Source organism: Thalassophryne amazonica, chromosome 21, assembly GCF_902500255.1.
Source record: "Thalassophryne amazonica chromosome 21, fThaAma1.1, whole genome shotgun sequence".
NCBI classification, from domain to species: Eukaryota; Metazoa; Chordata; class Actinopteri; order Batrachoidiformes; family Batrachoididae; genus Thalassophryne; species Thalassophryne amazonica.
In genome coordinates, this window is record NC_047123.1 from 8207995 (window position 1) to 8225328 (window position 17334).

A 17334-nucleotide genomic window follows, 5' to 3' on the forward strand; every position below is an offset into this window, starting at 1 on the left:
AAGCGTCGTGTTATTGAGCGTGAGCAATCAAGCGACAGGTATGGAACAACCAAATGGTTTTATTTTTCTTTTCGACCCCTTAACAGGCAAGTCTTCACCAACCTTACACACTGTAGAAAATGCATAACACCACATGCCCCTTGTGTTGAGGCACAGGTTTGGATCCCACTTCTGACACCATGTCGTGTTATCAGGCATGAGCAATCAAGCGACAGGTGTGTAGCAACCAAATGGTTTTATTTTTCTTTTCGACCCCTTAACAAGCAAGTTTTCACCAACCTTATTGTGCTTCCTGCTTAACTATTGTGACCTTTCACAATAAAACACACTGTAGAAAATGCATAACACCACATGCCCCTTGTGTTGAGGCATAGGTTCGGATCCCACTTCTGACACCATGTTGTGTTATCGGGCATGAGCAATCAAGCGACAGGTGTGTAGCAACCTAACAAGTTTTATTTTTCTTTTCTACCCCTTAACAAGCAAGTCTTCAACAACTCTCTGACACTTCCTGTTTAACTGTTGTGACCCTTTTACAATAAAAACACACTGTAGAAAATGCATTACACCACACATGTACTGGACCAAGATTTAATATCAGCAGAAACCCAATTTTAAATAACTTGGGGTTATAAAAATGAAAGAAAATGTACATAATTTTGATTTATGTTTTTTTGGTTATCCCAAATCATAATTTGGCATATTAATTGGGTTACTTTTTAATAACATAGAATGAAAATATTTCATTTCAAGCAGAGATACAGCAAATGTAAAAAAATAATACCTAGTTTCCTGTAGCTGTTCATATTTATAGGAATCTATAGGAATCTGATGAGTAAATATGAAGCGATGGGTTGAGAATTAAACAGCAATTTGTATAATTTTAACATTAATGCTGGCGCTTTCCACTGAACTGTGCCAAGTTATCCTACACACGTAAGAATATCATGCTTATAAGAATCACATCAGTGCTGCATTGGAGGATTGACTCATACGGAAAACATCCGAGGTGAATTTGTAATAAATTAGTTTCATCACAAAACCCAAACAATCTCATCCTTTCAGTAAAAACGCGATGATACAAAGCAGCACCGTGCACACCCCTGCACGCAAACACATGGGTGAGAACCTCTAATGACTGCACAAACAGGCTGCATTTTGAAATATCTGACAGCAAATAGGAACTGATAATGGGAGAACTGTCACAGCGCAAATGTCTGCTGAGACACTTGCTGTCTGCTCACTTTGCAGGACAGCAAAGCAGTTAACAACCAACGATGCAGCTACAAAAACCACTGAACTCACATGTCAAACTGCAAAGGTGAAACACCTCCTGAAACCAGCAATGACTGAGCAGGTGATCTATACAGCCAAACCCAGACTGATTTCTAATGGGCTGGTTGATCTTAAATCCAACATCTTGCATTTTGAATGCCACCAGAAGTAGCAAAAAGCAGGTATAGAGAAGAAAGTTTTGCTCTTACTTTGAGTATTCTTCGTTATCTTGGTCACAGCGAGCGTCCTTGTGTCTCTCCCAGTCCTTGCCGTGTTTACATGTGGTCAGTAGGATTATGTCTTCCCCATTGTGGATGTGATAGAGAGCATTCCTCGTCTCAGAACCAATGCCAGTTAGGTATCGCTTCCCTTTGAAGACAAGCAGGTATTTCCTGGAAGGTGGCACGTCACTGAGTGTCTGATAGCCGTTGCCTCCTCCCTTTAGGAGGTGATCCTTGGAGAATAGGGGGATGGAAATATCAAAATTGGGTCTGAAATTGGACACGTCTGCACTGGCCTTAGCCAGCATGGCTTGGCCCACCTCAAAACCCAGATCGTCTGTGTAATCTGGCCAGGTGCCGGAGTAGAGGTTGAAAATCAGGTGGTTCCTTCCGTCATTCCACATCGGCAGGCTCTGGATGCGGGACCTCACATTCTGGACATACTGGGCTGATAGCTGGTCCCTGTCTAGGGTGTCCACTGCCAGAACAAACAGGCAGGCCTGTGAGGGGTCTGCGGTGTGGAAGCGAGACTCCTTGATGGAGGTGAGGATCTTCTGGTAGGCCTCGGAGACCTCATCTCCTCTCTGTGGTGGGTAGATGTAAACCCTGAAGTTTGGCTTGCAGCGAGCAAAGTCAAAGCAGGTTTCCATGCGGCAGCGCCTGTTCTTGTAGAGGTTGTCTCGGATCGCCCGACGTTCACGGGGCGAGGTGTGCTGGTGATGCAACTGAGGACTATCCTCCTGCAAATACAGAAATACACCCGCCTCAGAGTTTTTATAGAACAATTCTTCATACAGTAACTCTCATTTTATCTGCAACATCATTAACCTGACCCACCAATTCATTTTTTTTTTTCTTTATTTAACCAGGTAAGTTATTTTAAAAAAAAGATTCTTTTTTACAATAACAACCTGGCGGATAGGGAGAAACACAGAGGTAAAACACAAAAGTGGATCAAACAACACTTTTTACAGTGTATACAACAGAACAGGTTTACAACTGTAAAATTAATAGAAAACAATAACATTTTTAGTCATATACACACACACACAAAAAAAACAACACTAGTTACTTCATTTTAGCCAAAGCATGAGCAGGTTTCAGCCAGCAGATTTTAAAAATTAATTTTAAATAATTAATTAAATACTTTTAATAAATTTAAAAAATTCCTATCAACACAAAGGTGCTCAGTTTTAATGCCTTTTGAATTGTCTTTTCCTGCCGCATAAATAAAGGATAGTTCTCCATATTTTAATTCAACTGCTGCTCTGTTCTGTTTACATTAGATATTAATATTATCCAACAAAAATTCTGTATTATTCTGACATTCACATTTAGTTTGTTTCTTTGATTTGTTCCTTTAGTTTAAAAAAAGTAAGAGCAACACAAAGTGTGGCCAGTGGTGGGTACAGCTAACCAAAAAGTTAGCTTCGATAACCATTAATCCGCTAACTGGCAACTTTTATAATACTAAACCAATGAGCCGATAAAAAATTTAGCGGAAGTTGCTGCTAACTTGTCGCGGCCACACTGTCGGCTGTCGTGTTGAGCTTCCCCACCGAAGAAAACCCACGTATGTTTTGTCTTTACATAAAAATACAACAATAACTATTTTCATTTTTAAAAAAGGAAAATATTTGCATTTGCACGCTGTCTTTAAAGCAAAACACTGTCGCCAGACCACCGGAAGCCCATCTCGACGGGGGAGCTAGGGTTTACGAATGTTCTTGACTGTGAAACTTTACTCGCTTTACCATCAAAAAAGGTAGCAAACTGAAAGTTAGCTGAACCAAATTTAGCAGACGCTAACTGGACCGCTGATGGTTTTCAAAGTTACCTAAAAAGCTAATCTGCTAACAAAAAAGTTAGCTTTGCTAATTAGCAGTTTGTGGATTCGCAGAATTGTGCCCACCACTGAGTGTGACATATGTTGAGCTTGTGTATTATATTAGAGGTGATAATGAAGTTTGGAAATCATTTCTATTGTGAAAGATGGTATTTGAACAGTGAAATATTTTCCTTTTTCAAAAATGTTCAAAATGATACATCCTCTTACCTCCTCCAGTACACCTCCCAGAAATGGTTTCAATTTGAAAAGCTATTCAATATTCAAAATACTAAAATCACATGGTGCCTGTGGTGGCCATAATAGATGGTGGATGACCCCCAATTTCAAAAGGAACCTTCCTCTGTCTTCCCCCAATTCACCCCCAAGAAATGGTTTTATTCCAATGAGGTGTTCTTTAGTTACAGCACAAAGAAGAAAGTCAAATTGGTGTCAGTAGCAGCCATATTGGATAATGGGCGGCGGCTATTTTTAAAAGAACATTCCCCTAGTCTCCCCCAACATGGCACCAAGAAATGGTTTGAGTCTGACAAGCTGTTCTGTAGTTATTGTGCAGATGCCCAAATGGATGGATGGGTGAATATGTAATGTTCTCCTGAACAACTATGTTGAAGCAGGGACATTAACATTATATATACACACACACACTGCACTGAAATATTTTGTCTTCAAAATGAATTTGTAACAAATAATTTGCATCACAAATTTGTATTGTTTACAGCATTCATGTGCTGTAGGTTTTTTTTAAGATCTGTTATTTAAATACATAATAATGTGTGTTCAGTGTCTCATCAATGCCAGAGCCAACTTAACTTTCTGAGCTCTTGACAGCATGTGATTGCATTTTCTCTGACAAACAGCTTTGCGAAACATATAAGGGGGGGGGGGGGGGGGATAATCAAACATTCTAACACTGAAATTCCACCAGACACGCCTTCATAACGTCCAGAGTGGGCCAGACTGCACTCCACTCCTCATCCTTGCAACTATTGAACAGAGTCAGTCAATAGTTTTGCATTTGGTTAGGGTCCGTGTCCCCACTGGTAGCATGGTGCAGGACCTGGACACTACAGAATTTACACAGGTAGTCTAACTCCTCCAGGATGGCACATCAATACATGCCATTGCCAAAAGGTTTGTTGTGTCTCCTAGCACAGTCTCAAGAGCATGAAGGAGGTTCCAGGAGACAAACAGTTACTCTAGGAGAGCTGGACAGGGCCGTAGAAGGTCCTTAACCCATCAGAAGGAACGGTATCTACTCACTTTCTGCAAGGAGGAACAGGATGAGCACTGCCAGAGTCCTACAAAATGACCTCCAGCAGGCCACTGGTGTGAATGGCTCTGACCAAACAATCAGAAACAGACTTCATCAGGGTGGCCTGAACGCCTGACGTCCTGTAGTGTTCCTGTGCTCGAGTTCAATTGGCTGAAGCATTTGTGGGTATTTAACACTTTTCTGCCAGGAAAAAAAAAAAAAACAACAACAATATATGCAAACTGGTCTCGCAGACTGAATGGTCCACCCCTAAAAATCAGTCCGCCTTTTGCATCTGTGCATGCATCATTTTGGACCACAGCATCACGTCTGAGATGGAGTCTCTTCACCCAAAGCAATCAAATGGATTAATGGGATTATTAACCATCAGATGATAAAGGTAAAACCTCTAAAATCATTCTAAAGTCAGTTTTAAGCAGAAATGAGGCGAAATTCTGTGACGCTTTGAAATGTCCGACACGTACTGAACACATCAGCTATCAGCTTGTTTAGCCGCGGTGCTCTGATCACTTCCGCCGCCTTTTATGATGAAATAATGCTGAATTTATGTGGAGATGATTGTTGTACAAAAGCTTCAGATATCTGTCGCTGAGATAGATGACAACTGGAGGCAGTTTGAAGAAGAAATGAGGTTTTAATCCGTGAATCACGTCATCAGGGGGACCGATTTTTAGGGGGACCGTTCGGTACGTGACACCGGGCCTAAAATGTGTCAAGACCCAACAGTGCCCAACCATCTGCATGCCACTGTATACCAACCAATCATCCAACATCCACAAATTATCTATCCAGTGTTTAAAGACGTAAGTGTGAGTCCATCTTTTGCCGATCCCCCACCTGATCGTCTCCGTCTTACTCAGTTATCTTACTGTGGTTGTCATCTGTTGTTCTTTGACTTTTGCCTGCCTTGATCTTTTCAAAACCATTTGCCTGATCTGATCTGCTTTCATGTTGTCAGCTGTTTTCCTCTGATCTCACGCACAGTTTGTCTGCCCCATTGTCTGCTTTTGGATTCAAACCAAAATGCGTGTTGACGTGTGTTGACAATTTTTGCTTTCACAGATAAAAAAAAAAAAAAAAAAAAAAAACTTTAAATTAAAAATTGCACAAACATTCTGACCACATAAAGAGTTCATCACAAACTGGAGTGTGTTTTCAGATTTGTATGCAGTGACATTTTACTGTAGGTTATTGAGATATTTTTAAAAAAAGCTTTAGAAAAGTTATAACCTGTCTTGGCCTTGGGGTCTGTTGTTGCTGGAGCTGATCTCTGGATTCCAAAGCATGAAGCAGATGACAGTCTACGACTCCCCCTGGACAGCTTTACAGTATTTCACCAGCTAATGTCCTACACCCATTTACAGCTGGGAGGACTGAGACAGAAGTTTGATCTCCAGCTTCAGTGTGTAATTAGCAATTAGTCATGTTTGTTATTCAGCTTCTTTGGAATTTTGTGGACATTAGTAAACCTTTACATTTTTGGAAAGTTTATGCAAAAGCCTATTAGAAAACTGATCATTCCATTTTCCCAGAACCACCATGGTGGCAATCGTGGGTTTGTAAAAATGGCGACATAAAATTAAAGCTTTTCAATATCACAGCTTCTACAACCCCTGGCAAAAATTATGGAATCACCGGCCTCAGAGGATGTTCATTCAGTTGTTTAATTTTGTAGAAAAAAAGCAGATCATTAACAGTAAAAAGTGTTTGGCAGAAGATCTTGAAAAGCGTGAAGTGGGATCAGATCAAGATCAGCCGAATTTTAAGTATACGGACTGAACCTGCAATGACTCGTCTGAAGGGACGTCTGAAGCTGTGGCCTTTTATTCAACATCGCCATGGATACCATTTATTGATTCTTGCTTTTTTGCTCAACTGAATAAAGATAAATTAATAACAATGTTAAATTGACCAATGAGGGCAAATGCAACTTTTCTATGAAATCAACAATTTTTCAAAGCTTATATTGCAATAAATGAGCATTATAAAAGTTTTGATACATTTCTTCTTTGTGTACGTGTGTGTGCATGCGCACATGGGCGTGCATTTCGGGCATGAGACTGAATTGTTTTTTGTATTGCTGTGATCAGCAACACAAAAAACAACTTCAAAATGACAGAGTTGATTATGTTCAATGGATTTATTCAGAACAGCAATATCAAGTGAGATTTACATTACTTTCATGAATAAGATCTACAATTTACTAAAGCTATGATCATCTACCAATCTGGATCCGGATCACCTCCAAAATTCAGTCTAGCCTTCCTTGCACCAAAAACAAAAGCTACAACCTGTGTATCCCTTGAGGCCCAAACAATATCCTGAATTATTTTACTTTTTTAAATTTTTTTTATTTTCTCCCCTACAAAGACTGAATAGACACTTTCAGGCTCCACATGCTACCGCGTGCTGGGTAATCGGGAGAATCAGGAGTTTTCCTGGTGGGCTGGTCCAACCTGGGGCCGTTGTGAGGGGGTGTTAATATATACATACATATATGACCACCACTGTTAGGCTACACAGCAAGACACTTGGGCTGCTGTATCTTAAAGAGAAGACATTAAGTGTTATAAATGTCTTACAATCACGAAAATTCACAAGAAAATAACTTAAGACTGCTTCTTTTGCAACGTTATCTTTTCCAAAGTCTGAGTTAGGGACATTCCATTACAACTTTAATAACTTTAGGTTATTGCGAGAGAACGCAATAAAAAAACCCACAAGACTTTACATGAGATCACTGTTTGCTTTTTCCGGTGTTTGCACATGCACAGTGCTCGACGTAATCAGCACATAGATGCTTGTAACGCTGCTTCAGCAGCGATGAACCCTCACGAGTCACGACGGCCGACCAAAATATCAAACAGGATTGATATTCACTCCATGTAGACTGCACAAAGCAGGACGCACGATTAAGGTGAAACTCGCCGCCATCCAAAATTTCTCACAGGAGTGAAAAATTGGCTGAAAAAGGGCCAAAAATGGTGAGTTAACAATATCGTTCTTGTTTTAACTAACTAGCTTTTACTTTCTATTATAAGCCACCCAATTTTCACAGTCAGTCAGCACGTAAATGCTGGATTGAAATGCCACAGCAGAACTCTTATTATCGCTGTGCGCTGGCGGTTTTTGGGCCGGTTGGATATGAAATTCCCGGGCTGAAAATGTTCCCAGCACGCCCCTGTCCACATGTAAGCACAATTGTAAATAAGTAATGTTCTTAAGTAAAGTAAAAATAAGAACTGACGATTACTACACCCACTACATTGTGTCAATGTTGTGAAGCAACGAGGTACGGGTAGGAAAAACTAATGACGCAATAGAAAAAAGCTCCATGGCCTGCACTCTAAAAAAGGAACTGCTGTCTCAACGAGAAAAACTGATGTAATCATTTGCATAGATTTTTTTTAAGTTATCTCAACTTAACGATCCTTGATTGTCGTTAAAGTTATTTCAACTTTCAACTGAATTAATGCCACAAGACTTTACTATTGTTTCCACTGCCAAAGCAATTGCCCAAAGAAAAACAATTTTTAAGTTATTTTTTAAAGTTTTTTTTAAAACATAATATCAAAGTATGTAATAATTAATGTGAAATTGTTTCAGAATGAGCAGTTTGTTAGAATCTGACACAATGATTTCTGCCATATATTCTTGTATATATACAACCCCCGGCAATAATTATGGAATCACCGGCCTCGGAGGATGTTCATTCAGTTGTTTATTTTTGTAGAAAAAAAGCAGATCACAGACATGACACAAAACTAAAGTCATTTCAAATGGCAACTTTCTGGCTTTAAGAAACACTATAAGAAATCAGGAAAAATAATTGTGGCAGTCAGTAACGGTTACTTTTTTAGACCAAGCAGAGGGAAAAAAAATATGGAATCACTCAATTCTGAGGAATAAATTATGGAATCACCCTGTAAATTTTCATCCCCAAAACTAACACCTGCATCAAGTCAGATCTGCTCGTTAGTCTGCATCTAAAAAGGAGTGATCACACCTTGGAGAGCTGTTGCACCAAGTGGACTGACATGAATCTTGGCTCCAACATGAGAGATGTCAATTGAAACAAAGGAGAGGATTATCAAACTCTTAAGAGGGTAAATCATCACGCAATGTTGCAAAATATGTTGGTTGTTCACAGTCAACTGTGTCTAAACTCTGGACCAAATAGAAACAACATGGGAAGGTTGTTAAAGGCAAACATACTGGTAGACCAAGGAAGACATCAAAGCGTCAAGACAGAAAACTTAAAGCAATATGTCTCAAAAATCGAAAATGCACAACAAAACAAATGAGGAACGAATGGGAGGAAACTGGAGTCAACGTCTGTGACCGAACTGTAAGAAACCGCCTAAAGGAAATGGGATTTACATACAGAAAAGCTAAACGAAAGCCATCATTAACACCTAAACAGAAAAAAAAAACAAGGTTACAGTGGGCTAAGGAAAAGCAATCGTGGACTGTGGATGACTGGATGAAAGTCATATTCAGTGATGAATCTCAAATCTGCATTGGGCAAGGTGATGATGCTGGAACTTTTGTTTGGTACCGTTCCAATGAGATTTATAAAGATGACTGCCTGAAGAGAACATGTAAATTTCCACAGTCATTGATGATATGGGGCTGCATGTCTGGTAAAGGCACTGGGGAGATGGCTGTCATTACATCATCAATAAATGCACGTTTACGTTGATATTTTGGACACTTTTCTTATCCCATCAATTGAAAGGATGTTTGGGGATGATGAAATCATTTTTCAAGATGATAATGCATCTTGCCATAGAGCAAAAACTGTGAAAACATTCCTTGCAAAAAGACACAGGGTCAATGTCATGGCCTGCAAATAGTCCGGATCTTAATCCAATTGAAAATCTTTGGTGGAAGTTGAAGAAAATGGTCCATGACAAGGCTCCAACCTGCAAAGCTGATCTGGCAACAGCAATCAGAGAAAGTTGGACCCAGATTGATGAAGAGTACTGTTTGTCACTCATTAAGTCCATGCCTCAGAGACTGCAAGCTGTTATAAAAGCCAGAGGTGGTGCAACAAAATACTAGTGATGTGTTGGATCGTTCTTTTGTTTTTCATGATTCCATAATTTTTTCCTCAGAATTGAGTGATTCCATATTTTTTTCTCTCTGCTTGGTCTAAAAACGTAACTGTTACTGACTGCCACAATTTTTTTTCTTGATTTCTTATAGTGTTTCTTAAAGCCAGAAAGTTGCCATTTGAAATGACTTTAGTTTTGTGTCATGTCTGTGATCTGCTTTTTTTCTACAAAATTAAACAACTGAATGAACATCCTACGAGGCCGGTGATTCCATAATTTTTGCCAGGGGTTGTAGATGGAGCAGAATCTCATTTCCAAATTTGAAGACTGAGGAATCCAATGTTGCTAATTTCAAAAGTGGACATGTGGGCAAAGTGACGTTTATGGGTGGCCATCTATCTATCTATATATATATATATATATATATATAAAAAATACATTTTGGAGGTGATTCTGGATTACAATTTCACTTTATATATGTTTTGAAGGATTACATCAAAACATAGGTTCTCACCAAATTTGCACAACAGATACATATTAGGACACGGAAGACTACCCAGAATTTTGGAGATGATCCAGATCTGAATCCAGGTTCTGGATCAAGATTCACTTCATATAGGCTTCAAAGGATTACATCAACATGACTTCACGGATTCTCACCAAATTTTCACCACAGATAGATATTAAGTGATGGAAGACTCCAATGAATTTTGGAGGTGATCTGGATCCGAATCCAGATTCTGGATCAAGATGTCTCTTTATATATGCTTTGAAGGATTACATCAAAACTACGTCACGGATTCTCACCACATTTGCACCACAGATAGAATGAATGCATGAACTGAATGAATTTATTCGGCACACAGACTCAGCAATAACAAAAAAAAAAAAAAACTGATAAGAGAATTCAACAGACAGATATCAGGACATGGAAGACTCCACTGAATTTTGGATCCGGATTGGTGGACCCAAGTAACTCAGCTAGTAAAAACAAAAACAAACAACGATAGACAGACAGACAGATAGACAGACAGATATAGATAGATAGAAATTGTAATAAGCAATTAAAATGAGACATTATGAAATATAAATAAGAACTTTTTAGTGCCAAAGGTTCGTTATCTACCTCCTGCTCTCCCCCCTCCAGGTATGGCTCCAGCACTTGGTTCGATTCCGGCCAGTGACTGTGCTGTCTAGATGTGCTTCTCAATGAATGGGGCTGAGGCTTTGGCTGGTACACCTCCTGGCTCTGGTAGAATTGGTACTCTTCCTGTTGGTACTGGCGATACTGGTTATACTGGTACGGCTGATTCTGGAATTCCCCAATTTGCAGACCCCACTGATATACTAGGAAGAGAAGACCGGCCCCCACAGACACAAGCAGGTACCGCTTCTTGGCCTGCATGTGTGCTGTGGGGGAAGGAAAAGGAGGATGTCGTGGGTTTTGGGGGAGAAGAGAAAGGGATGAAGTGACGCTCGGCACCACAAAGGACAATGACAGAAGAGCAGACGGGAAGACGAACTCAGAGGGCGGGAAAAGGGCTGAGGCTTTTAACAAGTGAAATATGCAGAGGACGAACGTATAGGAGGAGGGAAGGGGAGGAAAAGACGAGACGGCAAAGAAGATACGGAGGAGTAGGGAGAGGAGGGGGGCTGCAGGTAGGTCAACACAGGTCAGCCCACAGGGCAGCTTCTTCATCCACAGCTCCACATTTTCAGATGTGATGTCACTAAAAAAAAATAGAGAGAGAGAGAGAGAGAGAAATGCACAGAATTACCATCCAACAATAACGTGCCATCATCATTTAACAAAATATTTTTAACTGAAACACAAGGTGGTTATGCACAGCTGCACCATAGAGCATAGTCATGTTTCAGTTACTTAATAACTGATTTAAATGAACTCTAAGACCTGAGCCTGGATTTGATTTGCTTAAATCAAAACTTAACAGGCTTATCAGGAGAGCTGGGTCTGTCCTGGGGGTTGAGCTCGAGCCTGTGGTGGAGGTGTCAGAGAAGAGGATGCTGAGGAAACTGCTCAGCATCCAAGACAGCACATCCCACCTCCTGCGTGCCACACTGACGTCCTGTCAGAGCACCTTCAGCCAAAGACGAAGACCACTGAGGTTATGGTCAGTTATTCAGTCACTCAGACTTATGTGCAATATTGTCAAATATTGTGCAAATTTCACTGTTTCAGTACTCTGGCAAATAAAAGTGATCATTTGCTATAAATTCATCAAACTGTGTTAATAGCTGTCTTGTGTATGTATATTTTATGCATGAAAGAGGTTTTTATTGTTCAGTACATTTGGGCATTTGTCATTTTCATATATATGAAACACTCATCTCGACAAATTCAAAAAAATGTGGACAGTAAAATGTTAGTGTGACAGCTGTTGACACACTCTGGTGAACTGACTGTAAACCGTCCCTCTTCCACCAGTTTCCTTTAACAAGTCAAGGGATGAATACATGAATATGACGGGCTTATTACCCGCCAAGGAGGTTATGTTTTTGGTCGCATTTGTTTGTCTGTCTGTTTGTCAGCAGGATAACTCAAAACATTTTGAACGGATTTTGATGAAATTTTGTGGAGTGGTTGGAAATGACAAGAGGAACAAGTGATTAAATTTTAAGTTGTGATCCGGATCACGTTCCGGATCCCGATGCTAATGCGTTAGCATGTCTATGGCATTTTCAATGTTAAAAGTTAGCATTAAGCAGTTGCAGCTGTCTTCAAGTTCGGGTGCATTTGTTTTCAAATTGTAATATTTCTTACATTTATTTTTGTTTATATATTAATAATCTAATGATTATTATATACAATTTTAGAGAAAGAGATAAAAAGAATGACAAATTAATCTCTTTAGGGTCAGTGTTTAGGGCCTTGTTTAGAGAAGTGTTTCATAAATGTTAAAAAATTCATATATTTGCAGTTTAGTTGAATAATAAATTGAATTTTGTCTCTTATTTGTTTTTGTCTATAAGCACATGCAATATCAATATCAGTGCTCAGATGACAGTAGCTTCTGGGAAAGGTGCAAGTTGCAATAAACTGTGATGCCAAGCGCTAAGGATACATGCTATCCAGTCACAGCAGATGAAACTTTTTTTTACTACTGAGCAAACATCGTTAGACTTTTTTAGGTTCAATGATTCCACAGCGTGTAGATGTTATGGCGTCAGTGACCCCATGGCCTTGGCGGAGGTTTGCACTCTCTGAGTGCTTCTAGTTTTTAGATCAAACATAAAGAAATATAAATAGTGTGGTATTGTGTGGAAAATCTGTCTGGTGGAGGCAGTTTTAAAAAAGTAAACATTTAAAAAACTGAGGACACAAGAAGGTGATGTGTGAGGGAAGCCACCAAGACTCCCATGACAACTAAGTCATACTTATAAAAACTTTTGATATTACTGGAGAAACTGTGCATTGTGCAACTTTTGACTGTTTCATCATGGTGGAGTGGAACAGATTATTTTCTTTTAAAACAAAAGAAATTGTACTAGTTTGCCATAAGACACATGGAAGACTTGAGCCTGGATTTGATTTCCTTATATGAAGATATCTGCTCCATTAATCATGAAGCTGTGAGTGGTGATGCAATCAACAAAAGTTGCACAGTTTCTTCAGTCAGCCTATAACAGCCCAGTCTCACCGTTTATATATAAATATATATATATATATATATATATATATATATATATATATATATATATATATATATATATATATACACACACACACACACAGAGAGAGAGAGAGAGAGACACGAAATACATCACACTGAAAAAAGAATCAACTTTAAAAGTTCTATCAATTGGGAACGCCTGAATGAATTAAGTTGTTTGAACTTATGTTTGCAAGTTAGATCAACTTGCAAACTTAAGTTTAAACAACCTAATTTACCAAATGAAACAATTAATTTAAGTTGGTTCAACTATTCTCTTTTTTCCGTGTATCATCACAAAATAATTTCACGATACCGTAACAAATCTCATGATGGTATGTATCACAAACTAATAGATTAAATCACTTTTCATGATACCATCATGAACTGGCATGAGATCGGGTTACCTGTACCACTTTCAGAGCTGTTATGGGTGGCATGGTGGCTTCCCTCATGTACTGAGTTTTTGAGAACTGCCTGCTGAAAACAGTTTTAAATAAAGTACGAGACATATTCAGTGACTTGGAAATGTTAGTGTGTCCATCACCTGATTGGGCTATAAATAAATAAATTATTTACTGTAAAGTCATGAAAGCGTATCAATGGTTTTGTCACACTGACATTTTATTATTTTGTTGAATGCAATGACATTACATCTGTTATCAATAATGACATTTTATTAAATATTCTGATTGCAAAATAACTGGTTTCTTTGCATTTATTTCATGTTCATGACAAATTTACAAAGCGCAGTTCTGCAAACCTAAATAAAACGTCAATAAATAAAGAAATTAAAACAATGAATGGCTTTTTTTTTTTTTTTCTTTTCTCATGTCCCACCACCAAATTGAAGTTTTTGAGTAACCCTGGTGGGCGGAGTCGTCAAAATAATTATCAAAATAGTTGCAGAAAGTGAAACAACAATAATAAATAGATACAAAAAAAAATTAGGGAATTAAGATACAATTATTTCATTTATTTGCACATTTCTGCAAAACCTTTAACTATTTATTTATTTACTGTTATTGTGGACATTTACCACATTAATGAAGAGAATCTACTGGTGATAATATGCCAAAAACAAACAAGAATGGTGATTTAGAGCGGAAATTTAAATGATGAATATATTTCTGAATGAACTTTGGAGAGGCGGAACGCAAACACGTGCGCTCTTTGCGCCCAAATTGGCCCTCCTGGCGCGCGCCGCTGGGCGTTACCAAGAGACTTTGAATCAGTCCAAGTGTTTGTGACGTGTACCTGTTAACAAAGAACACCTGTGGTCCCCGGAAAGCTTTCGGCTGGAATCTGCTCTCTCCTCCAGCCTGAGCATAAGTCCGCAGTTTGGAAACACATTCTCTCTCCGCAAACCGCAAATGTGTCCCCGAAAATCATCAGTGATTTAGATTAAAGAAGAAAACAATAAAAGCATCCGACGCGTTTATGGGACAGGAAAACCACGCGCATCTCATCCTCCTCCTCCGCTGCGTCCTGAACGCAAACTTTCACCAAACAGGAGCCTATAAAAACACCCAGGTCGTCTGCATCCACCAAAAATTAAAAAAATAAAACCCGATTATCCCGACAAACATCCACCGCGCGCCACGTGACGCGAGCGCATCTCCTCAAATCCAAACTCCGCTCTGTGGAAAAGGAAGCCGCGCGTCACCAGCGGATCCTGGACAAACTTCACGCTCCCCTGATTGACACCTGGCGGATTCTCAGTGGAGAAGAAGCGAGGGATTAAAAACATGAGGGATGACAGCACGCGTCCTCGTGTCCGCCGGGTCTGCGCGCGCTGCGTCGGCGCACCGGTGAGATGAGTGGAACAGAATCAGTCCCCGTTCTCACTGATCACCGAAACCTGCCTGGAAGGTGGTGAGATAATCCATCTTTTATTTGCCAAACCATATTCCAAACTTCTCCAAAAAAAAAAATCTCTAGATGTCTTTCCAAGTAATATTTCCACCAAATTTCATCTATAGGCTTCTTGGTTGTTGGGATGTTTTTTGTTTGTTTGTTTTTTGTTTTTTTACATCTTGTCCACAGACACACTGCTGGCTGCTGTGCAGGGAAATTTAAAAATATCTTTAGGCTTTGGAAATGAAAGAAACTCATTCCAATCTACAAGTAACTTCAACCACACTTGCTCCTAATATTTCATCATGCATGTGATGATGAGATTATTCTCTGCAACAGGCTCAGATGCATGTTCCTCATCTTTATAAGAAGGTGAGCTTGTACATGTACTGCAGCATAAATATTCCTGAATTAGATGTGGTCCACATGCACAAGACTTCCAGAAGTAAAGTCACAGTGTGGAAGTGGAAATATTGTTAGAATTTCCAGATATTAGTGAATTTCACAAATGTCACACAGACACTGGCAGCAACTTTGGGATTCAGGGTTTTGCCCAAGGATCGTTAGTGAGTTTCCCCAGTCTCACAGGGATTTGAACCAAGGATGCTTTGGTCTCAAACCCACCTCTTTATCCTCCAGACATCACCTCCCTATAAAAGTTAAATAAATAACTTGTAATGTTGCTTGGTTGCTGATACATCAGGTTTAGAGCCTCACTCTGACTCTGGGGAATGTGCAGTGCCATTTCAGATTCAGGAGTACAAAAAAAAAAACAATCCCAAGCACCAACCTGTCTGGAACACTGAATCCTTCCACTCCAGTTAAGATAACTCAAAAAAAAAAAAAAAAAAGAAGAAGAAGCTGGCATTTTGTAACGTGGTAAATGATGTCATTAAAGTTAAAATTCAATAAAATCAGCAAACTTTGATGCGCCAGATCATTTTACAAAGCAGCCTTTTTTCCTATGTAGTATCCCATAGATGTGTCTGTCACCTGCTGGTTGCTGGCTTGATGATGATGGATTAGGAACAGGTGTGGTTGTTATGTGAGAAATGGGGTGCATCAGTACAATAAAATGTATAAATCTGAGACAAACCATTATTTCCTATTTTGTTTGTTTGTTTTGTTTTTCTTCACAGATGTTACAGTCTGAAACTCTAATCATTTTGCCACACAACCCAGAGGAAAGGATTTTTAATTAATTTAGCCGTGAACAGAAGAAGCACGTAAGGAAACCTGGTAGAGGGTGGTATACGCAGTGAGTGTGCTCTGTGGAAGTGAGAGGGTTTCAAATCAGAAATTTGCTAAATCAAACACTTATGATCTTTTTTAAAAAGCTGTCACATTCTAAAACTGGAATAAGGTGGTGTCAAGTTGAAACAACCCTGCAGGAAGGATTTTGTATGAATGTAGCTGAAGCAGGCACTTTTTTCTCCCTATCAACACATCTATGGTTATGAAGTTACATGTAGCTTGAAGTGAGTTTGTGGTTTCTTTCATTTCATTTCAAACCTTTGGTCTGGTGACCTTAAGGGGAAAAACACTTTTGTCATATTATATATGCAAATGAAAGTAGCTTTTTGTATTAATCTGGTGCATGAAATCTAATCAAATTTGAGCCAGTTGATCTTTATTATATGGTAGAAGACATCAAATGCAATACACATTTCATTCATGGTACCAGCAACATGACACTTAACTAAATGGATTAAACCAACTGAACTATAATAACACCTAAATCAGTAACACTAATAATACTGTTAAACTAACATGAACCACAATACCAACATTAAAAACCCGAACTCCCATGGTGCATTGCAGCACAACATCCATTGTGTACTGGTTGGATAAAATCGCTAATTTCTCAAAAAATATTTGTCATATCAACTTTCAGTTTTTGTAGTGTACATCCTTGACCCAAAATACATAAGCATACCAAATGGCAAATGTCAGCTCTCCCCAGTTTCACTGTGATTAAAGCCAAACACACACAGACATAGGACACTTGGCCATCATTTTATATATATATATATATATATATATATATATATATATTCCAAGAAACCACTTATTTTGGTGCCCATCAATTTAAAGTGGGTGTATATATTAACCAGGCTGATGTAGTTTAAAA

The 17334-nt window shown here is 39.0% G+C and overlaps 1 protein-coding gene across 1 annotated transcript in view; it reads right to left on the reverse strand.

Annotated features, from left to right (window-relative positions):
* Positions 1–15188, reverse strand: part of LOC117502538 (exostosin-1) — an 851279-nt gene extending 836091 nt beyond the window's left edge. The window contains exons 1-3 of the mRNA XM_034161580.1: positions 14604–15188; positions 10802–11405; positions 1485–2236 (exon numbers count right to left, since the gene is read on the reverse strand). Coding sequence (XP_034017471.1) covers positions 1485–2236; positions 10802–11374 — 1325 coding nt within the window. The 5' untranslated portion in view covers positions 11375–11405; positions 14604–15188. The remainder of the gene's footprint in view (positions 1–1484; positions 2237–10801; positions 11406–14603) is intronic.
* Between the last annotated feature and the right edge of the window lie 2146 nt (positions 15189–17334).